This window comes from Vulpes vulpes, chromosome 1, assembly GCF_048418805.1.
Source record: "Vulpes vulpes isolate BD-2025 chromosome 1, VulVul3, whole genome shotgun sequence".
NCBI lineage: Eukaryota > Metazoa > Chordata > Mammalia > Carnivora > Canidae > Vulpes > Vulpes vulpes.
Window position 1 is genome coordinate 121,511,791 of NC_132780.1, and position 25,026 is coordinate 121,536,816.

The 25,026-nt window shown below is 40.4% G+C and overlaps 1 protein-coding gene across 1 annotated transcript in view; it reads right to left on the bottom strand.

Moving 5' to 3' along the window:
• Nucleotides 1-20,366, bottom strand: part of HGD (homogentisate 1,2-dioxygenase) — a 41,826-nt gene extending 21,460 nt beyond the window's left edge. The window contains exons 1-4 of the mRNA XM_025990134.2: nucleotides 20,119-20,366; nucleotides 14,928-14,999; nucleotides 14,016-14,104; nucleotides 10,262-10,367 (exon numbers count right to left, since the gene is read on the bottom strand). Of these exons, the coding sequence (XP_025845919.2) occupies nucleotides 10,262-10,367; nucleotides 14,016-14,104; nucleotides 14,928-14,999; nucleotides 20,119-20,133 (282 nt within the window). The 5' untranslated portion in view covers nucleotides 20,134-20,366. The remainder of the gene's footprint in view (nucleotides 1-10,261; nucleotides 10,368-14,015; nucleotides 14,105-14,927; nucleotides 15,000-20,118) is intronic.
• Between the last annotated feature and the right edge of the window lie 4,660 nt (nucleotides 20,367-25,026).

Consider the following 25,026-nt stretch of genomic DNA (forward strand, 5'->3'; position numbering starts at 1 on the left):
GTCCTGAAGAACCTTTTTCTAATGCAAAAATAATAGCCTTCAGATGATGGAGATAGTATAGAGAAAGAAGTAATTTCTCTGCTGGGTCTGATAGCAGCAGATTGTACAGAATCTATATTCAGTGTATTATGAAGGATAATAAAAACCGAAGCTGGTTCTGATAAATCCAGTACCCACAAGAAGAAGCCAACTTTTGCTCTTCAGGCGAGAGATTTGTGTCAGGAGCTTTGGTGTGATACGTTATTGAATGTGAGGAGAGAGATTTGGGGAGATGATAAACAGGAAGAACCCATGAAGTGGAGGGTAGAAACATCTTCTGCTAAAGCCAGATGTTCAGCTTAATTGCATGCTGTGGAACAGTAACCCTCTGATCCAAGGCCAGCCTAAGGGGGCTGTGCATTGGGCTGAGCCAGGAAGGAGATCTGGGTCTTGCTACTGTCTCTGTTTCCATTTATTCTATGACCTCAGGCAAATCAAGTAATTTTCTCTCTTTGGATTGTATTTTTCTCTTACATGTAACAATGGGATACTGGAGGAAACTATAATTTCAGAATTCTCTTTGGAGAAGAGCTTCTGAAAGTGATAAATGATGCTTATTAGTTGATTTAGTCATATAACTTTTTTAAGTTTTTAAAATTCATACTCTATATTATTGCTAAATAACCCTCCAAACAATTTAACTATTAAACATTTCAAAAACAATGAAATCAATTGTAGTGCTCAATGCAATGTCTTGATTTTAGAGGATATTAATAAATTTCTGTGGAATGATTGAATGAATGAATAAATACAAGGCACTAAGAAGATTGCTAATATCTCAAAGAATAAGACTAACATAAATTTGTGAGATTATTTGTGATCTAGTGACATTCAGGCAATAGTAAATTGGGAAATGTTTCTTTATTTAAAAAAATATTTTATTTATTTATTTGAGAGAGAGACAGAACAAGTAGGGGGAGAGGGAGAGGGAGAGTCAGAAGCAGACTCCCCACTCAGCAAATAGCTCTACCCAGGCCTCAATCCCAGGACCTAGGGATCATGATCTGAGCCGAAGGCAGATGTTTAAGTGACTAAGCCACCCAGGTGCCCACAGTGTTTCTAAAAGTCCAATGATTTTTTTCTAGGATGTAAGTCAATTCTTTATGTATGTGCAGAACTCTCAGTTCTTCTATATCCTGATTTTTCTGCCTAGTTGTTTTATCAACTGTTGAGAGACAGATGTTGAAGTTTCTAACTGTAATTTCTCCTTCCAGTTCTAACATTGCTTCACATACTTTTGCAGCTGTATCCTACAAATTCTATTGGAAAATAAACTTTTACTTACTAGAAATGAAGTAGTTAGAAATAATTTGAAAAGCATCTTCAAGGGAATGCAAAGTTAGAATTAAAAAATTTTTAAGGTTACCAAAGGAGAAAAACAGAGAATCAGTGGCAACATTTAATGGTCAAGATTGAAAATGCATGTTCAGGAATGAAGAGGAAATTAGAAAATTGGCCTCAGTATTTCCAGAGTCAGAAGACTGGGAGTTGGGCTGAATGATCTGAGTATCCATTTCAACACTATTATTCTTTGATTTACTGAAATTCCCTCCAAAATTGCCCTGGATTCAACTAGAATGAGTTGGCTGAGTTAGATACTCTCAACGACAATGACTGTCTAGAGGTATACATATCATTAGAGGCTGATACCATCTATCTAAGAATTTGGAAGTAACTTATAGATACCGAATAATCACAATTTGTTAGCAACTATAAGCAGTAGCTATGGCTAGGAGAGGCCTAGGGTAAACCCACTACAGTGAGTTTTAGTACAGACTTGGGAAGGTATGTGTATACGTGTGTGTGTGAATAAAATAAAACAGTGGTTCGTTGAATTTTTCAGCAACTCTAGTAATTTAAGAGAAAAGCCAACATGAGTTATATGGAGATAAATCAGGCTTTGAGTGATTCTCTTCATTTCTCTCTCACTGGAGTTCTTCGAGGTAATAAGAGCACAGGTAAGGAGGATGCAAGTCACTATACTTCAAACTTTCAAAAGTCTTTCATGAAAAGAAAGCAGATAAACATATGGGAAGAGGGATTGGAGAGAGGAAAACAAAGCATAAGAGACTCTTAATGATAGAGAACAAACTGAGGGTTGGTGGAGGCAGGTGGATGGGGAATGGGCTAGATGGGTGATGGGTATTAATGAGGACACTTATGATGAGCACTGGGTGTTGTATGTAAGTGATGAATCACTGCACTCTACTTCAAAAGCAAATATTGCATTGTATATTAACTAACTAAATTTTAACTTTAAAAAAGTCTTTCATGGGAACCCTGGGTGGCGCAGCGGTTTAGCGCCTGCCTTTGGCCCAGGGCGCGGTCCTGGAGACCCCGGATTGAATCCCACGTCGGGCTCCTGGTGCATGGAGCCTGCTTCTCCCCCTGCCTATGTCTCTGCCTCTCTCTCTCTCTCTGTGACTATCATAAAAATTAAAAAATAAAATAAAATAAAAAAAAGTCTTTCATGAAGCTATAAAAAAGATAACCCTTCATGGGATTTAAATGGCATTTTTTTCATTAATAGAAACCTGGATTCCCATTTGACCTTGCCGTTAAGTGTAAAACTAAGAGCATTACAACCATGACTCAGCATCTAGCATACAGCATGGAACTCAATCACTCCATAAATATTTGTTGGATGACATTGAATTCTCATGACAACCTTCTGCAATGCCTATGATTATCATCTCTATTTTAGAAGTGAAAGAACTGATGATGGTTTAGAGAAGTTTTCTCTACTAAGAACAGATACCAAGATTCTCCCAGTCTCTCTTAGTAACCTACAGCCTGAGCCCTTATATCTCAGCCTATCCTGATCTCCTTCCCAAATTATTCATGATCCGTATGGCTTCTAAACCCAGGCTTTGCCTCCTGTTAATGGTCTTATACTTGGTCTCACCCTTATCTACTACACATTTATTTACTATTACTACTACTACTACTATTACTACTACTACTTCTACTATATACTACTACTACTACTCAGTGCTAAGTTGCCCTGGCCCAATCTGACTCCTGGGATCCAACCCTTGCTAAGGTCATTTGCTATCAGCATTTTTGTTCAAGCCTCTTATATTAATCCATTCAAATGAATGAATTCAAAACTCCAGTTTTATGCTAGGTGCTGGAGGTTAATATGACAGTCTCTGACCTCAGGGAATCTATTTCAGAAGACCCTGGAAGTGTGGGCACTTTCTGATAGGAAAACAAGGAAATAGGTAAGTAGAAATGACTTTGGAAGAGAAATGTTCTTGCAGGAATAAGTCCTGGCATAGGGGGATATTTAACATTCGTATACATGGAAAATAAGAAATACACACAATGAAATATTATGGTTTTCAGAAAGTCCAACATCTTTCCAAGGAGTGAAATGAAGTTGATAAAGATTTACTGTAAAAAGAGCCAGCAAGCTATCCAAAAGGGCTCAACACGCACTCTAATATTTTTGGCAAACAACAGATTAGGAAAATGCAATCTGTTTATAGGATGATTGGATCTGAGCTATCAGGGAGTTAATTCAACAAATACTTGTGGTTCTACTATTTGGAAGGACGCATGTGCTGAACATAGCAGGTCATATGAAGATAATGGAGACATGGATTCAATTCTCAAATACCCTGAGAAATATAGATAGGGCTCAAGGAAGAAAGTGGTATTTAAGATGAGTCTTAAATTATGGGTGGGATTTGGATGGGTGAAGACTTGTGAGGGAAAAAGAGAAAATTCCAGGTAGATGAAAGAGCATAAAGCGCTAAGGCAGGAATACTTAGGGTATTGCCCTGAAATGATAAAAATTTCAGTATGGCTGATGAGTAGGGCACATGGAAGTGAGGAGAGGGTTTGGAAGACATGATAATAAATTAGGGCTCTTGATTGCCTATCTTGGGAGCCTGCACAGGAAGATTTATGATTGTACACTTGATCTTAGCCAAAAGGCCGAGAAGCAATTGACTTAGGATTGTAAAAATGGAAACACTCTAAATATCTGACAATAGAGGAATTATCTTATAAACATATATTGGATTATAATGCTGCATTAAAAGTTACCTATACTCAAGGAATTTCCTATACATGGGAAAAGGCACAAAATATGTTTAAATAAAAAAAAACCCACAATGTAAAGCTATTACAGCATGATTTTCAATAAGTATAAATGTAACTGATTTTTTTAAATTGAAGCATAGTTGACACACAGTGTTACACTAGTTTCAGGTGTACAACTTAGTGATTTGACAAGCCTATACATTATGCTATGCCCACCACAAGTATAGCTACCATCTGTCACCATAAAATGCTATCACTGACTATATTCCCCATGCTGTGCCTTTTTTCCCCATGACTTACCCATTCCATAACTGGGAGCCTGTACCTCCCCTTCTTTTCCCATTTTGCCCATATCCCCACTCCCTTCCCCTCTGCCAACCATCAGTTAGTTCCCTGTATTTATGGATCTGTTTCTGCTTTTTTTGTTTGTTTGTATAACTAATGTCTAAAACAACATTAATATATGATTATTCACAGCCCTTCCTCTACTCTTCCCTGCTCCTTTGGAAAATTCTGATTTGCCTATCCATACTCCTCTCAAGCTTGTGAACTCCAGCCTCACCATGTAGATCCATGTTTCATGTGTAAGTCTCCTAGGAAAGGGGATGGTGACCTACACTGTACACTCATTCTCTAGGGGCAGAAAAGAGGAGGAGGGGGCATACTGTGATCCAGAGGCAGGGCTGAGGAGCTTGGGGAAGATGAGCTGTGTGGGTGTGAGAGGACTGAAGTCTAGGGGAACTGAGGAGTTTACCAAATGGTCAATTAAAGAATTGAGTATTCTTTAATGTTCTCAAGAGAAGCAAATGAAGATTGGAATTATTTTCAATTACTTTTGGTTTCTGGCTGCATGGGACCCCAGATCTTATTTATTTACATATATGTACAAAAAATTAAGACTGGAAAGAAAGAAACTAAAACATTAGAAGTGGTTAGCTTTGCATTGGTGGGATTATTGGGCATTGGCACTTTTATGTAAGTTTTGAATAAAGACATGTATTAATGATGGGGAGTGCATTATTGCTTAAAGAAGACAAGTTTCAATAGGGTGTCCTGGGCAGGCTGAACTGTTAAAGGGTTAAGGGATGAGTAGGGATGATAAAATGGGTTTAGATTTCTCTCTCAAGAAATCTGGTGTGAATAGGAGAGACATGGTCAAAAGCTTAAGGAAGTGGGAAACTCAGGATATTTTTGGAGAGAGGGGTTTTTAGGGATTTTGGAACTGAATAGTTTGACAAATTAGACAGCAAATCCACTAGGAGGGGGTATTTTTTGGAAGCATTTTTGGTAGTTTGAATGTCCTGGAAGCAAAGGGAATTTTATGGTTTGGTCTTTAATTAGATGTAAGGTGTTTATCATTCGTCCAAATAACACTGGGTGAGAACTAAGAGGTAATTCCCTCAGCTGAGGCTTAACTGGCTCAGAGCCTGACTTTCCAAAAGTTGAAAGGTTAGAGATGTAGTAATAAGAAAGATACACTTTAAAGGATTCTCTTCTCTTCTCTTCTCTTCTCTTCTCTTCTCTTCTCTTCTCTTCTCTTCTCTTCTCTTCTCTTCTCTTCTCTTCTCCCAGGATCCCTGGGTGGCTCAGCGGTTTAGCGCCTGTCTCTGGCCCAGGGCGTGATCTGGAGTCCAGGGATCGAGTCCCACATCAGGCTCTCTGCATGGAGCCTGCTTCTCCCTCTGCCTGTGTCTCTGCTTCTCTCTCTCTCTCTATATATATATCTCATGAATAAATAAAAATCTTTAAAAAATAAAAAAAAGGATTCTGTTCTTTAAAGACGAATGCTGATTCAGGAATGCTAATTGAAATCTGCAAAATCACAGGTAAATTGGATGCAGATTTATTTGTTAAATTCTGTGATTCCAGAAGTTAGAGGAAAGGTATATGATGAACAAAAATAAGTATCTTTCTTATGTGAAATACTATTGGAATGAACTTGTTATGTCCACAGGCTGAATCTAAATATGCTCAAAAAGAGCATTAATTCTTAGACAATTGATTAAATATACACTAGGAGGAAATAAAGGTTTTGGGAACATTGTTCTCAATCTTCCCGGGAAAGTATCAAAGATGACAGTGATGATAGCATATCCCATGATACTATCTTGGAGGAAACATTAGATAATTCTCAAGTCTTAAAATTCCCAGAGATGACTAATGTGGGGAGCTGGTGAAGCTGATGAATTATTTATTTTGGTCTGTGACAGGTGAAGACATACCTACAGTACAGGCTTCAACAGAGAAGGACTGTCAGATGGGTAACTAAATATAATTTTCTGAGACTTTCTTGATGACAGTCTAGTGTCCATATTTGGAAGAGGTTGTGAGAGGGGAGAAGTGATGAATGCAGATTGCTGTGGTTATTAATGAAGCATAAAATTGGAAAGAGATATTAACTTGTCAAGAAGGTGTAAATGAAAAGACAAAAGGATAGAGGTAACAGGAACAGCCAGGATGTGTGTCTTGGGGCAAAGGCGGCAGGATGGCAGGGGATGTAAGTCACAGAACAAGAGGATGAGAAACCACTACCTTATCAGAGCTGTTGCTCACAGAGGCACTGTTCTGGAGCACAGCTGTTCCAATGCGTGTGAACCAAGGTCATAAATGGAAAAAAGGGAGACACTAGAGAAGAAATTCATTTGGTGGCCATCATATTGAATGTGTTTGAAGGAATTCAAAACAGAAGAAAGGTAACAAGTTCAAGGAGGAGTGCAAAGGAAGGCTAGAATGGGAAAACACAGGGAGGCAGAGAAAATAAATGTATATTGAGTATCTACTAGAAAGCAGGCAGAAACTTGATGCAGCTCTTTTGATGCTTCTACATTAACACAGGCTTTTTAATGCAGTTGCCTCAGACTTGCCTCTCAAAATGTATGTTAACTAGTTATGAAGCAATACGCAAAATGGTATGCAAAAATGGTACACTTGACTCTCACCTATGATGAGAGATTTCCATTTTCTCCTGTTAATTTCTATATCATTTGAGTTTTTATAATTATGTATTACTTTAAATAAGACAAAGCCAGAAAAATTCTGTTGGAGTGAGGTTAGCTTCCATGGATAAGCCACCTGTACTACAAAATAAACACTATAAAGGGGCTATATTCTTGTTAAATAAAATGTATCAATATTCCTAGAAATAATAATAGCATGTAATAAAAGGATATTACTGAGCATGCTACATATCCTACTCACAGTAGACTCACATCACACCATATTTTCCTTAAAGGTTAGACTTAAAACCTAACCCCCAGACCAAAGAAATTCTATAAAATAAGCATGGTTCCACTGTTGACCACATGTCCATAAACATATCTATGAAGATATATTAAGGTTCTAGAAGCTCCGAGGACTGGTGTGGATGATATGAGCAGGCAGGGGTACTGAAACTTCCCACTCTGCCTTATTTACCACTAGTTATTTAATAGTTGTTGTAAAGGCTCCATGATTTGAATTCCTGAACATTTGCTTATGACCCTTCCTTATAATCCTTCATTTAGTTTAGTTCAATTTAGCATAGTCAGTTCTCAAATACAGTGTACATAAGAATTACTATATAGGGTGGCATATGCAAAACCATGTATCCTATAATTTGCAGGTGATTCAAGGGATTTTTCAGAGATAATTTTGTTTGTACTTAATTTTTGTCTTACTTGCTGATTGGATTGTAGAACCACCCTATTCCTTTGTATAATTTGAGATTTGGCTCCACTTGAGAGAACTATCAGAAACTTAATTGGATGTATTCCCTTAGGCTGCCTTAAGGAAAGAATAGAGAAACTTCTTGTGGCTCAAATACCCTCTCAACCTTCCAAAACTAGTGTATATTAAATGCTTAATTTATTTAGCCTGACCAGGAATCCTATCAAAGTACAGGTAGATGATAGAGACCTACCTAACAGAAGATAGAGTCCTATTATTAAGCAGTCTGGTCTATTTATTGGTCAAAAACAAACAAGCACAACCATGGTAACTCTAAGAGAGAAATTAGTGAATTTGAGATGTAACCCACTGAGAAATCCAGCAGATTCCCAGAGAATGAGCAGTGACTTTGGCTAGAATGATTTATGGCCCTTTATGAGCTGAATGGGCAACTAGATGGTTAAATGAGGATGGTCTGCCAGATGCATTCTTAACCTGAGGGTGGGAGAGAAAGTGGTCAGATGGGACTGGATTAGGAGGCCGGGTGAGACCCAAGGACCAGATGAAGATAAGGTCCCCAGGTTGGTTGTGCAAACTGTGTTCTGCACAAAAGTCTTGACTGGAGGAAGGGGAAACAGGCAGGAGTGGAAAGCCTGGCTTTGGGTCTTGGTAGAAGATGGTCCCTGCAGGGTTGGGGACTGGAGCAGAGACTAACCTTTTCCTTTATGCTGAGAGGTAAAAATAGAGCAGTGGTGAACAGGGAGGATTAGACAATATATCTTGGTTTTGAAATGGCTGAGATGGCTACATTTTAAGTTGTTAACTCACAGTTTGTTTTTCACTCTAAATGTCTCCTATCTGTCCTTGTTGGAGAGGAATAAGTTGCATTCAAACAGGTACTCAGTTCCCTGAGATTTCCATAATTAGGAAGAGATAGAGCAGATCAGGAAACCAAAAGTGACTATGATTATTCTGGCTTTTGTTCTACAAAAAAGTCTAAGTATTTAGGAGAAGGGGATTTGTAGGTTTAGACATAATGTCTTGGTAAACCAAAGGGAGGCATCAGATTTCCTTGGGCTGTGGGAAGGAGAGAATGAGAGAGAGAGAGAAAGAGAGAGAGAGAGAGAGAGAGAGAGAGAGGGAGGGAGAAATGATAGGGCTGATGGATCTGTGTGGACTTTGAATACAAAGGAAACTTTTTTAAAAAAAGATTTTATTTATTTATTCATGAGAGACACACAGAGGAGAGAGGGGCAGAGACACAGGCAGAGGGAGAAGCAGGTTCCATGCAGGGAGGCCGATGAGGGACTCGATCCTGGGACTCCAGGATCATGCCCTGTGCCAAAGGCAGATGCTCAACCACTGAGCGACCCAGGCATCCCTACAAAGGAGACTCTTGAACCTGTACTTGGCAATTCTTAGAAGGAGGGAATAGTTGTGTGGCATATCCAGGACAAGAGAACCAGAAGTGGACTTGTAGATGATTCCATGCCCAAGCCTCTGCATGATAGCAGCAGAACAGTGGACATCTCAACATTATCCAGTGAGGGAGGACCAACCAGAAAGGCCCAACCTCTACTTCTACTTTGGCATTGTTTAAAACCAGTGATTCCCAGGGAAGGCTGAAATGAAGTTGTATATTTGACCTATAGATAGGGACCTATTAGATAGGGACCTCAAAATAAAAAAAAAAGTGACAGAACAGGGGCAAATGGGTGGCTCAGTCAGTTGAGCATCTGCCTTGGACTCAGGTCATGATTCCAGAGTCCTGGGATCCAGCCCTGCCTCTGGCTTCCTGCTTAGCGGGGAGTCTGCTTCTCTCTCTCTCTCCCTCCCTGTGTCTGTGTCCCTCTCCCTGCTTGTGCCTTCTTTCTGTCTTTCAGATAAATAAATAACATCTTTTAAAAACATAAAATGGAAACACAAATTTACCTGAATATGAAATTTGAGATTTTATACTTGATTTTATGATGCTGCCCTTAAGTGAATATATCAAAATGGTTGTATCAAAGTCATGAATCTTGCCTCCTGTGTGCCAGGCACTGTGTGAAGCATGGTCACACCTGTTCTCTCATGTAATCTTCACAACATCACTGCATGGCAGATGTTGTGATCACCCCAGTTTACACTGGGGCTCAGAGACCCAGAGGGTAAGTAAAGGAGCAGGGATACAAACCCAGGTCTGCTTAACTTCCTGCATTATATACCTGTTATCAGTGGCATGTACCTAAGTTTAGAGACAAAAGGAATATACTGGAATTCTCGAAAGTATAAAAACAAAAACAGAGCTCAGTCCACTATAATATTGGGTCTCATTACTGAAAGCAGAGTATATAAACACACACACACACACTCACACATACGCACAATTCCAAAATTCCCACCCAAGTATGAGCAAAAAACCAGACATATATTAGCATTTATTTTTTTTTAAATATCTAATTTCTCAAAGACCCAGGTTTTCCTTAAATATTTATATTCAAGGCTTTGGGTGCATGGTATGTTCCAATTCACAGGATCAGTTTACCTGGTTAGGGTCAGGATCAACTTCATCCCAGTTGTGAGTGACATGGCCTTGGTCGATGGATTCAAAGGGCTTGTGACAAACTGAAGGTAGAATTCTATACAGCCAACTGGGGGAAAACAGGGACAAGTAAGCTTTGTTTTGGGTGATGTTATGAGAGATACGCAGACTGGCTCAGGAAGTACCATCAGGAAGATGCTCAAGTCAACAACGATCTGTGGGCTTTAATGTGAGCAACAATGACACAGCATCACTTCCTAATAGCCACTGCTGCCCATAGCCCTGGCCTCTTCCCACCTTTCCACTCTACCCATCACTCTTCAAATTGAGGCTCTGGCTCTTGATGGTTCCCATTCTGACAAAAAAATGAAGAATTGTTTTTCCCAAAGACAATTATAAAGGAAGGGGAAGTACCTTGAAGGATATCTGTACAGGAAAATCCATAGAAAAACATTAGTGTATATACGTCATTGGATACTAATTTTTGCTTTGGAATGTGAGGACAACGACTCCTTACGTAGATTGAAAGAATATGGGTAGTTTTTTGAAAAGTAATTAAAAAAAATATAAAAGTAATACACGCTGGTGGTAGAAATAATTTAAGTAATTCAAAAGTCCCTAAGGGTAAATGGCTTCTCCAATTTCTCTTCCAGTTTCTTCAGGGCCAATTATTAGAAACATCAGAGCTTAACCATATTCTTGTATATTCTCTCAGATGTCACCAGTGTATGTATAAACAGAATTGCCAAATCACAGTACCACTTTATTCTCACAACAATAATGTGTGAGAGTGCCTAATGGCTCACATCTTCACATATATGGGGTATTATTAAAAATAATTTTGGCTTTAGAGGTAAAAAATAATATCTCATTTTTATTCTGTATTTCCTTCATTATGAGTAAGGTCGAGGAGCCGTATGTTTATTGGTCCCTTGTAATTTTTCTATGAATTACTTGCACAGGTCCTTTACTGTTTTTCTATTGGGTTATTTGTCTTTTTTGATATTAATTTATAAGAGGTTTAGGAAATTAACACTCTGTACTCCAAAATTGTAAGACGATATGTCCATATAGTCTTATAGTTAAGTATATCTGTAACTTGGTTTTCTTTTTTCCTTCCTTCCTTTCTTCCTTCAAGTTTTATTATCTGTATATGGCATGGCTTAAGCCAGAGATCTCCGCCAGGACCCAGACCTCAGGCTTCTCTGATGCAGGAGTCCTGAAGGACATCAAGAGAACTATCCAGAAGTTGAGAGGAACACTGAAATTTGCTAAGAGGGACTCAAGTCCTTTTAGAGGCCATTACTCTGACAGTGTACAGAATGACAAGGAGTACTACCTCTGACAATGGAAGACCAGACCTGCTTGAATAGGCTCTGGCCACTTAAGCCCCAGGAGAGTGTACTCCAAATTGTTCTGTCTGGCCCCGCACTGAACCCTTTGGGAGATAAAAGGGCTAGATTTGTCCAGTTTCCAATTGATTCCTCCAGTTCTAAATGATGTGACCTCAGACCTTGGACTTCAGGCTATGAATAAACTAAGCCTCTGCAGCTTCCAGTAGTATATGGAGTTAAGGACATGTATGTGTACCTTAGAAGTAACTGTGTGACCCTGGGCAAGTTACAAAAATTTCCTGATCCTTGTTTCTCATCCTTATCTCCTAGGATTGTTGCAAGGATTCAGCTTAGTATCTAGAATGCCCCCCTCACAGTAGGTGCTCACTTACTAGATATGAGTTGATAATCCCAGATAATCATCTGGGTTTTTATGATGGTCCAAATTTTCCACATTCCCTATCTTGACTCTTCCCTCTCAGTACAAAGGGATCAGCTAACTAATCTGATAAAAATTAACCCTTGGTAGGTATAATCTCTGATAGTTTTGTGAGAGCCCTCTATTCTGTGGTTTAAATGAGTGGTGACTCACTTTAAGAATTCCAGGCTTGCTCACCTATGGATGGAACTGGTTCTTTCTTTCCTTGGAATTTTGAGCATTTTCACAAAATTACTGTGGATACTTTTGGAGAGTTCTAAACAGATGGGTGAGCCATGCCTAGTGTCCCTTATTTTTTAGCTGTTTATAAACCTCCCCAGGCAGCACTACATTGCCCTGGACAGAGATTTAATTCTGATTCAAGGACTTGTGCCAGCTTCTTAATGAAATGCCAACAGCTCCTTTTCAGCCTCCTGGAACAGAGTTAAGCTCCTGCTGGCTGAAGATATCACTGAATAATGGGGGTAGGCAGCAGAATCTGGAGCCCAGGTGTCCCATTAGTGAATGGGCCATAAAGTCAAGAATATAGTCATGGAGGCTAGGTTGTCATAAATTAGAATGGACAGGAATTGTCAGTGTGCTTACCTTACCTGGACTATTTGGGATTGCAGAAAAAGAGAGAGCAAGAGATGATTAAAGAGCAATAGAATTAACCCTAGATTTTGGCAAGTATGAGAAACTATCTTTTCTTCCCTCCATGCACATAGTTATCAAGAGAAAAGCAATATTGATATGGACATGGAAGCATAATACTTGCCATAGCTCACATTCAGTTCTCTGACAGCCTCCTAAGGGGTACCCTGTACTGGAGAGAGAAACTCTGCTATGGTAACAATAATGATGATTGGAAAAATTGTTACCATGTGCCAGGCAATGTGCTAAGTACTTTATAGGCCTTCTTTCCTTTAATCCTCACTACAACTATGAAATAGATACTATCATTATCTCTCTTACAAATGAGGAACCAGAAACTCTGAGAAGGTAGATGACTTGCCCAAGGTCACACAGCTGAAGAGAGAAGGAGACAGGATTTAAACTCAGGGGATCTTCTTCCAGAGTGGGCATAATTAGCTGCTAAAGAAAACAGCTAATCATTTGTGTGGTCCATTGTGGTGTTGTACTTGTTATCTTACTTGCTTCTCAGGAGGAGTCTGTGGCGGTAAACCCAGTCTGTCCCACTAAGCAGTATCAGATCAACTGCTCTCTCTCTCAGGTCTCCAATATTAGGAGCAGCCCTCTTCACAGAGGCCCTAGCCTGATATTCCTATAGTTCCACACTACTTGTTTAAGTCACAGCACTTACTGCCTCCCCAAACCACACATCTATTGTGTTCAACCTATCCCATGGGAGTCAATCAAAGGAGTAAGTTCATTGACCTGGGTTATGAGATTACAGCAAACATGGAACATGATACATGGTGCTAATGAATGTGCTGGTTTCCAGCAAAGGCAAATTCCAAAGAGTAAAACCTTATTAATTCAAACCACAAGGGGCCATAATTCATGACTGTTCAACTGCCCAAGCTTAGTTATCCAATATTTTCATGCAAAGAACCGAATACTTCGTAATACTTCTATCTTCTGAAGAAGGTATAATGAATCATCTGTAATTTTGAGTTAACTGTTATTTAAAAAACAAAACAAAACCAAAAAAAAACCCAAGTAAACCAAAATTGAAAACCCAACTGGATGACCCTTAGGGGAAAGCCAGTTTATTGGGGACATTTTCTTCTGAATAAAAGTGAGAATTTGTAAATGGAGTTGGACATGTGTGCTTTCCAGACCCTGTGCAGATATTTCTTCCTTTCTTCCATTAGTCACTTCCACATCTCAGCTGGAGATGAGGCCCAACCCCTGACTATTACACAGAGCACAGCCTGAGAAAAGCAGAATCTTGGGCAGCCGTGGAAGGCTGTAGGAGCCAGCACTAAGTACTAGTCATAAATCCCACAGTCTGCAGGTCAGAATTAACCTAATCCTGTACCTTCTCTTATTTGTGCTCCGTGGACAAGTGAAAGCCGATCCTGAGAGCTGTTCAGCATACAGATTGTAAGGGCAGACTTGAGGATTGTTCTGAAAAAAGGGGGGGGGGAGGCAATAAACAACATCACTTCAATCAGAAAAGCATCCCACCTTCCCACCAAGCAATTTAGTGTGGGGAATTCTGTCCTGGATGGGGATGCTCTGGGGCACTGCACATGACCATCCCCAACCCACACATACTTTTTGTAGCACCTGTTTAGGTGATTTCCCCCCTGATTAGAAAAGCAATACATGCAGAATGTAGAGCATTTATAAAATACAACCCAGTATCTCACCATCCAGAAGTAACCCAATGTTGATATACTGGGTATTTCCTTTCAATCTTATTCTCCAAAATGGGGATCCAGTGAAGGATGATGTGTGTAGTCCTATAATGATCATGACTTTTTCTTGAAAGGGGAAATATTATATTGTGAGCATTTTGCCATGCCATGAAATATTCTTTAAATTTTTTGAAAAAATTTTTGTTGCCATATTTTTGCTATTGTAACCAACACTAGTGTAAACATCTTTGTGAATACATTTTTAGGACTGGCTATTTTCTGATCACTCTCATATCTTATGCTGTTCAAGGGAACTACAAGGAAGTCCTCTTAACCTTGAGCCTAGGGATCCTCCTGAAAGTTCCTATAGTTAGTTTTACTATCTCAGATAGGGTGCTTTGCCATAGGTGACCACTGTCCCACTTTAATCTTTGTATTGCCATTGTTCTATATCCTAATTATCTTCAAGATTTGTAAAACTTCTAGACAATTCCCAGGAACAATGGTGGGTGGAAGTGATTTGGCCTGAGGGCTGATTATTTGTTCCTACAATTCAGAGTTCTCTGAGCTAATATTCTAGTCATTCATACCTGTCCTTCTGGCAGGGCACCTGGGCAGCGAGGGTCCTCTGAGGCACACTCATTCCCAAATCCGGGGATGTACTGCATATGACAAAGACACAAAGGGTATCATTAACAGGATTTAAAGAGCATTTCACAACATTGATAGTCTAATGAAGGTAAGAATTTCTATATGGACATGTGCTTTGTATGATGTCCATATGTAATATGTTTGCTGTGTTGTAGCATGTAGGCCATTCAGGAAAGGAAATACGCTCTGTGTGAATTTTAAAGACCACCAATTAATTGGGAGAAGACTGTTAGATATAGTATAGACTTTCCACCCTTATCTGTACTTAGTTGATTTATGGGCTCGTTCTTAATGATTTTACTCCAAGGACAGGTTCTTTAATTCTTCTTCCACCAGGGAGTTCTGGAGAAAAGAGATAACTCAGGCATCACCTCAACTCCAAATTCATAGGAACTTGCTGGGCAACCTTCCTGAACATGGAGCTCCATTCCCCTCCATACTCTGAAACAAGCAACCATAAAGAAGCATGTGGATCTAATCTACAGCAAACACATAAGCAAAAGTTCTCCAAACTAATATTGCTGCAGTCAGAAACCTACGTTATCTGGTTCACCTATGGAACACTTATGTATGTATCTGTATTTTTGTGGATACGTGAAAATGAAGTTTGAAGATATGAGAGGCTTTCAAGAGAAGTGCCAAACCAGTCTGTCCCCAATGGTACAATGGCATCTATCTGATTTCTCTGCTAGCAGATAAGCCCCATGGAATCTGTGACTATGGCAGTCTTGTTTACCTCTATTGCTCTGTGTCTGGTTTGCCAGAAGATACTCAATAGATTGATTTAGCCTTTCATTTAGAGCCTATCCTGAGTGTATGTATGCTGCTAGAAGTGGGATCATAACCCACTTTTCTCTAATTTAAATATAAAAAAATGTCCATTTTCTTCCCATCATTGTTCCTAATGAATACACTTAATTTTAGCCTAGGATAGTGCAAGTGCAGCCTTGCTCAGTGAGTGAAACACCACCATCTGAGCACTTGTCTTTAAGAGATATAAGAAGGATGTAAGTGGGTGGAGGGTAAGCCCTCCAGAGTTCCCCAGCAGCATGGAGAAGGATGAGCTAAATGCTATATGCCCGGATGTGTAAGCAATGATCAGGCCGGTAACTGCTATATTTGGAAGAAATATAAAATGTGAAATGTTATGACTTAGAAAGCAATGGAAGTGAAATTGTTCTTTTTGCCTCCAGACACAATTTTTAAAAATATATTTTTGAAGATCTATGAGCACTAAGAGAAAATGAATCCTATTAAACACAGATAGGTTAACAGCAGCAGCAGCAGGCAGTTTGGACTGATTTCTTTGGGAACCAGCACTCTGGCTCTCCACTAGATAAAATTTTCTTCTCTCAGAATGGATCTCACGCTCACCGTCAGGGATTCAATCCAAGGATTGAATTTGAAGTGCTGAGAAATGGTTAACAACCTCAAATTATCTTCAATTCTGTGGAATGGACCTTCAGATCAATCTGTGGCTGAAGTCACTGAGCGTTACAGGGCCTTCACTCTGTTCAACTGCCGCATTGTTTCTCTCTGCAAGGGAGGCAGGGAAGTTGGAGGGCTCCAACTAGACAGCGGAACCTTCTCTAGGCATGGATGGGTTTACTTACTAACCTTCCCCATTCTTCACTGCTGCTGGTCTCAGAACAAGAACGCAGGGTTGTATATATTTTTTGGGACAAGGGAAAGGAGACTTAGTATAGGTAGTTCTGAAGCATTTGTTTCTGGCTACTTTAAAAAATAGAAAAGAAAGTAGAAAGAACAGCTGGTGACTTGGAAGGGAGCCACCCAGCTCTGAGAGAGGTGTGAGTTCTGAGCCGGTTTCTGCATCTTAGCTGTGGTGCATTGGCTGAAGAGGAGGCGGAAAATGCTGACTCACTCTCCGGTGAGTCGGTTTTCCTAATCCTCGGAGGGAAGAATTACAGATGAGTTTATTAGAGCTTTCAAATGCCATGTCCCCTACTGCTGAAGGTATCTGACTTGAGGAAGCAGTACTCTGCAGCTGCTTTCCCAAGGTGCTGAGCTCAAGGGCAGGATCTGGACTCTGCTTATATCAGCTGTGAAAATCCAAGTGTTCAATGGCACCTGGTTCAGTGGCTATGTACAAATACACCTTATGCAAGAAGGAAAGAAAATCTAATATTAAACAAATGAGTTTGTATGTTTTCTTCAGTCCAGGTTTCTGAATAGCTGGACCCAGCATAAAAATATGATTTCACTTTTTTCCCAAGAGAATAGTATGAATCTTTTCTAAATGAAAGGACAAATCATGGGGCTCCATGCAACTTCAGTGCCATTGGGGGTCTGGCAACTGCCTAGTACACAGCTTTTTAATCCTCCCCTGGTTCCCAGCATGTGCTCTGTGTGTCAGAGTAGGTTTATGACATGCTTTCTCCCGACTCTGATTGTGGGTAACACCCTGATGGGATGAGCAGATGGTGCACCTCAATGCCTTTTACTGAGCTTAAAGGAAAGAGAGAGAAGTCAGGGTAGAGATGCAACTAGAGCTACCTTGTTGCTGTGGAAAGAGTCCAGCATTTCCAATGAACTGTGTTGGGAACAGACTATAGAGATTGTTGGGAGCTTGCAGGTCATTGTGGGAGGCTGAATAAATGACCCTCAAAGATATCTCTGTCGGAAGCCCTGGGACTTGTGTTACTTCATATACTCAGAGAGACCTTGCAGATGTGAGTGATGTAAGAATCTTGAGATGAGGAGTTACCCTGGATCATGTGGGTACACCCTAAATGTAATCACAAGTGTCCTTAGTCGAGGGAAGTAGAAGGAGATCTGACTACAGAAGAGGAAGAGGCAGTGTCATGACTGGAGCAGAGGCTAGAGTGGTGCAACTCGCAGTTGGAGAAGGAGCCTCAGTCACAGAATACAGGCAGCCTGGGGATGCTTGATTTTAGGCCCATGAAACTGATTTCACAGTTCTGACTCCTAGAACTGTAAGAGAATAAATATGTGTGGTTTTGAGTCACTAAATTTGTGGTCATTTGTTACAGCAGAAACAGGAAACAAAATGACAAAATTAGTGGGTCCCATCTTTAGCTAATAGAATCACTCCCAGAAATTTGTTAAACACAGACTTACTTGGACCTAGTGAATCAAAATATTTTGAGTGGGGGCAAAGTCTGGATATTAAACAGCTCCTCGTTTTTGAAATGAGGAAATCAAGATTTGTAGAAGTGAAGCAACTTAAGAACAGGGAGTCGTGGATTTGAAAATTAATTTTATTATTTTATCTTTTGAATTTTCTTCCCCGAGTTGGGCTGCTTTTATGTAAATGTGATTTCATTTGAGGCTTTGTGTTGCTATATCCATTAAAATGAAGAAATAAAAGCTGAGAAGTGTATTTTTTGACTTATATAATGTTTATTGATTAGAATGATGCAATCTGGCTCTCCGTGTTTGGATTCCTGATCTCTAGAGCTAACCTTTGCTTGTGGAGATTAGACAGCAGGCAGGGAAGAAAGCCTTTGAAATTGAGAACAAAGACCAGCATGCAATTTACATTGGTCTGCTGGTGCTATGCATAATAAGTTGCTAAAAATTTCAGCAGGATAGGATTTTAGATATCATTTATTTATAAATGGTAAGGATGTTTCCAACCTCTGCTGAACTCCCTCATAGGATTTTCATCAGGAAACAGTTTTTACGGACTCTCCTTCTTCCAAGACTTCAGCTACAACCATTGATATGATGACATGCTCTAGTATCTATTCTCTTGGCCCTCCCCACTCCCCTGAGATCCAGATCCATACATCACACTGTATCCTGAGTATCTCAACTTAGCTGTCCCTACAGCATCTCAAATTTAGCTGAAACTCTCTTGGCTCCCAGAACGTTCTGGGCTATCTGCATGTGCTGTGACTTTGTACTCACTGTTTTCTCTGCCTCCCAACTCTTTTCACTTAGCCAGTTTCTACTAATCTCTTATGATTTAGCTCAGGAACAGCCTTCTTCAAGAAGTTTCTCTTGACTCTACCTAGCCCAGACTTAGTTCCTTTCCAATATTAATCTGTGGCATCAGTACTAACACACAATATTTGCTGAATCAACAAATGACAGTTCTTTTGCAGCCTTTCTCTTAGTCAGGCATTAAGATAAATTCATTTACCTCAGTGTTGAGTGTTTTCAGGATCCCTATCAGCTAGGGAGATGTTTGATTCTTCAAACTCCTATCAGTTGAAAGGCATTAGGGAAGCGCTCAAACTATGTATCCTGAAAGAAGCCTACAGTGTGGCCCTCCTGGCTTGAGTCTAAGTTCTGGGCAGTTCTAATCAATTCCACATGCATGTGTTGGGCACTGTTCCAAGCCCAGACTGGACAGTAGGTGTGATTTGAGACACTGGGAAAATAATCCCTTTACCTGGACTTAAGACACAAGTTCATTAGATGCCGATAAGGCTCCTTTTGGAAACTGGGATCTAGATTCAGACAAACCAGCTTCTGATCCAGTCTCTATCATCTATAAGCAGTGACCTTGGGAAAGTCACTTAATCTCTCCAAACTTTCCTTCCCTTATTGGTTAAGTAGAAACAAGACTGCCTACAGTCCAGATTTATTTTGAGGATTATAATATGAGTTAATTCATTAATAGCACATAACCCACACATACTTTTCAATTGCACATTAAATCATTAAAAGGAATTATTTCCTAGAGGAAGTGCTAGGGCTTCTACTGGCCAAGGGCTGATTGTGGATCCTCAAAATAACTGAATATTTTAAGCAAATCTAATTGGTTGGCTGGAGGCAGTCCAGGAAGCTGCAGCAACAGGAAGATGGCAGGGCATTGGGGCTGAGAAGCAGACAGTGAGAAATGTGTCTGCCCATGGTGGAGGGGAGCTCTTACGATGTCTACGCATTACCAAGACAATATTTCAAATGAACAAAAGCAAGAGATAGACAATGAAGGCTTCATCTCTTTTCTTCATCACCTCTCCTGCAACCCCCCAGCCCCAGCCCCAGCTATGCCTGCAGACATGGCGAAGCCTCTAGAACACAGGGGTTTGGAACAGGGCCTTGCTAAGTCCTCTCTGATTGTGACACTCTGGAATTCTCAGAAGCTTCCATAAGTTTTGGCTGAAGAATCCACAGCAAACTTAGCAGAGAGTTTCTTACCTTTAACTCGGCCATTTTCCCTCTGCTGCAGGCGTGATGACTTCAGGAAATGTGGGCCCAGAGAAGGTATGGAGCCAAAATACTTCGGTTTCTCCTTCAACCCACTTTCTGGATGTTATTCCCACCACTTCACTGGGCTCACTGGTTAGCAGGCAGCTCAAATCAGCCACAAGAATTGGTTAACTGATAACTAGGGAGAAAGTCCAGAATGCTTATTTCCAAATGCTTGCACAATTGCCTTTTTTACTAAACCCAGCTGTTTTTGGAAGAGTTTGCAGAAGCCTGTCTTCTCTTCACCTGAGGTAAAGATTAGCCAATTACGTGTTCCAGTGAAAAGAAGGAGGCTTATTACTAAAGACAGAGAACGTAAAGCTCTCCAGGAAAGGAACTGTGGTAGTTAGAACCTCCTGACTCAGGCCCAGAAGGAAGAGGGCAGGATGTTCACTTTCTGCAGAATGTGACAACGAATTGTGCTCTGACATAGGTGTTTACACACAACTGTTTGAAATGGTGATAGGGGCGAGACAGATGTCCAGAGATGTCTCCAAGGGATAAGCTGGGGGAACTGCCCAGACCCTGGAGTGCTTCACTTAAAGCAAACTGAGATTTTTACTACTGTTCCTCTTCATTTCTTAAATATATGTAGTGTTTTAATAAATTCTTTAAGAATCTTGTTTTCTAATATCTTTATCCTTCTAAAAACAAAGAGATTACTACCTGGCCACCTTTTCTTTTTTTTTTTTAAAGATTTTATTTATTTATTCATTCATAGACACACAGAGAGAGAGGCAGAGACACAGGCAGAGGGAGAAGCAGGCTCCATGCAGGGAGCCTGACACAGAACTCGATCCCGGGTCTCCAGGATCACACCCCAGGCTGCAGGCAGCTCCAAACCGCTGCACCACCAGGGCTGCCCCTGGCCACCTTTTCTATGACTCCCTTGCCCTTCATCTTGGCTATTCTCCTTAGCCATAGTCAGATATCCACTTTTTAGCTAATTGTATTCAGAAAGAAAGAAACCATATTATCAAGTACCTGTTTGTCCGAGATTTTTCCACAGACATTATCTCATTTAATTTCACAAAAACAATCTTGTAATCTAGGCTTTATTATCACAGACACAAGTGCAATAGACCAGGCAGGAAATGTAGATAGGCTAGGTCATATTTCAAGATAAGACTTCTAAAAAAAAAAAAAATAAGACTTCTATCTGAAGCTCTAATTTTTAAACATTGGCAACTAAAACAAACGAATGAATGAATGGATAAATCCATTGTGGTAGGTTGCAAAAATTCTCTCCCATCCTTGTATGCATACTTTTTTGTAATGTTGACTTTGCTGCTCTTCCCAGTAAGAGATGTAGTCTTTCTCATACCTCCCTTGAATCTTGTTTTGGTTAAGAGCAAACACAACACATGTAGGGGCTTGAAAAGTGCTTGTGCCTTAGGATTTGTCCATTTCTTTCCACTTGAGATTACCACACAGAGAAGCTGAGCTACTCTTCTTGAGAATGAGAAACCCCTTGAAAGGAGAGGTTAGGGCAAGATAGTCCAGCACTAACGGCCAGACATATGAATGAGGCAATCTGGCTGCGAGATAATGGCAGACATGTGAATGATCTCAGGTGAAAACAGCAGGAGAACCACCTGCAAGGCCTAGTCCAAATTGCTGTCTCAGAATTGTAAGCAAACACAATGGTGTATTTTATGCTATTAAGTTTTGGGATGGTTTGTTAAGTGGTGAGAGATAACCGATACAGTGATGTCAAAGACATGCATGCAGGTTTGAAAAGGTTATGGGCTGCCAGTTTAGACCCTCTGCTCCATATACATGGGTCTAAGTTACTTCCAGAGGTCACCCAGGCTCCAGCATACTGCAGTAGCAGCAGAATGATTTGCCTGCGTATGAGGTGTTAGCAGGGAGAGGGCCAGACTGAAGCAACAAATGACAGGTTGGTAACAAACTGTGCGGCTTGATGCCTGGGTTCCAGGCAATTATAGGACATCTCAGCATATGTCAGCATAGACAGATGACTTTATGGTATTATGCAAGCTTCCCTGGAATTTATATACACACCTGGGAGGAAGTGGTATGTGTTGGGGGTGGCCCCAATTTTACTGAAGCTAAGTTTTTGCTATTACTGTAGTATGCAGACTCAAAATCAAAAAATGAATTCAAGAAAAAATATTTCTTACATTTGAGTTTGAGTACTTTGGATCTTAAATCTATTAATCCTGGAGATTAGTTTTGGTGGTTAGGGGAAAAACATGAATGGGAATCAATAAAAAGAGAAGAGCTTTACTTCTTTATTTTTCTGTAAACTTCCTATGCTTTTTCCACTGAATCAGTTGGAAAGGCAGATTTAAGAAGTTGGGAAAGCAGGTTTAAGCTCTTTCCTGAGGTGTGGGAGATTTCCAAAAGAGTAAGAAAGTGGTCACAGATCCCTGACTGGATGAAAATTACTTTGAGGGGCTTGAAAATATTTGCTGGCCTAACTGTATTTCCTTTTTGTTTATAATTGTGATGCAATAAAACAAGTATTTGCTTTGTGTAACTACTATGTGCCACACACTGTCGAGGGTTTAAGAATAAATAAAACTCAGGAACTATCTGATTCTATGTCTATGGTTTCCCATTTCAATTAATGTAATCACGCGGTCATTGCTTTATTTTACAATTTTCGAGGACCTGCTATGTGCTAGATCCTGTGAGATGCAGGGGGCACAAAGATGACTCAGTTCTGTTCTCTACTAGAGCAGCATACCTAAGAAGACTGAAATAATCAGGCCATTACAACAGAGAACCATACTTGCTGTGACAGGGAAGGGCCCCGGTGGTATGGGAGGGATTGAGGGGCACCTCCTCCTGAATAGGAGGGCGGGGAAGCCTTCCCAAAGGAGATGATACCTGAGCCAAGTTGCATAGAATGAGTTGGATAGGGCATTGAGCAGAGGAAAGAGTGTGTGCAGAGAAGAGGAAGGGCAGTGTATTTAAAGAGATGTGTTTAGGGCAGGACGGAGGGGTCTATGAGGGAAGACTGGGGAAGGGAGAGTTCGGCAGACATCTGAAACAGGGGGAGGCGTGCCTTTTGGCCAGGGTAGTTTTTTAGCATTCAAAAGGACATCCAGCGGAGAGAGCAGGTTGTGTAGGGACAAGGCGAACATATACTGAACCAACTGAACCAGACAGAGTCAACAGTATCCAAGTTGTGAGCAACAAGAACAAAGATGCTAAAAACCACGCAGAGAGAACAGATTCAGTGAATTGATAAAGGGAACACATGAGGTAGGGAACTTGAAAAGGACCAGGAACTGCAGACATTAGGTGTCTGCTTCTCTAAGATTCTAGTACAAATTAGGTTTACTCTTAACAGAAGCTCCAGAAGAAAATTCAGCGAAGTTCCAGACTCACAAACACCAGGAAGTGGAGCCTAAGTCCAAAACTCAGTGTAATAAGTGATTATGAAGCCTCCAGCCTCCTTCCACTAAACTGCCAGAGAATGCTATCAGGAAGTATTTTACTCTCCAGCCAGGAGACTGGAAGATTCTTCTCTAGGACAGTAACCCATACATATTACATATTTTGATAAATAATAAATATAAAAGGTAAATTTTTTTGGAAATGCTTCTTTTAATAAGGTGGATGCCTGTCCCTCATTCGTTCATATACCCATGAATTAATAATTTTTATTTATGATTCTTATTTCTGGAAGAAGACAGGAGTCAGCATCATTTAATCTTATTTGGTTTCACAGATGTGTTAAGATTTGTCATAAATAAGTAGGTAAGAATGGAAGGAATTGTTACAATATCACTTCTCTTTCTGAATATCAAAAATCAGATAGGGATCTATCATTAAACATCATTTTTAATGACCTATCAACAACTCAGTTAGGTTCTTATTTAATTTGGTTGCAAGGAAATAATAGGAAACCTGATTGGAAAAGGCTTGGTTATTCAGCTACTGGAATCATTGACTTTTTATTTTTTTAAGATTTTATTCATTTATTCATGAGAGACACACAGAAAGGGAGGCAGAGACACAGGCAGAGGGAGAAGGAGGCTCCATGCAGGGAGCCCGATGTGGGACTCCATCCCGGGACCCCAGGATCATGCCCTGGGCCAAAGGCAGGCACTAAACCGCTGAGCCAGCAGGGATGCCTGGAATCATTGACTTTAATTAAATGTTACTTTTTCACTTAGATGTGCTTTTTCTAATTCATTTACTCAGAAAGAGCTGAGAAAATTGATGTTAATTTTATTCCCCTTTGCCTGTATCATTATTTTTCACAAAAATGTTATTTTGAGGGGATCCCTGGGTGGCTCAGAGAGAGAGAGAGAGGCAGAGACACAGGCAGAGAGAGAGAGAGGCAGAGACACAGGCAGAGAGAGAAGCAGGCTCCATGCAGGGAGCCCAATGTGGGACCCCATCTCGGGTCTCCAGGATCACACCCCGGCTGCAGGCGGTGCCAAACCGCTGCGCCAACGGGGCTGCCCCAGAAAAAGATTATGAAAGCATGCACAGGTGGGAAGTAATTGGCATTGAGTTGCTGATCGATTTTAACATACGTATGCAGATTGATGACCTGTAAAATGATTTCCCTAAAACTCTTTGTGCCCATGTACCTCTTGGAGGGGATACTTGTACCCATCCCCATTGGATGACCACTGATCCACACCAGCAAACTGGAAAACATTACATCCTGGGAGCTGGGGATTGTTACAGGGTAATGGTGAAGGAATGTGACGCAGAGCAATCACTCCAGGATGGACTTCGAGGAGTTTTAAAGGGTCTCCAAGAAACAGATGGAACTGAAAGATGTACTTGCCGAGACTGAGCCAGGTTTTACAACTTTGTTGGGAGTTTAGGGATTTTGTCTTTCACCAGTACTTACTGATCACCTTGGTA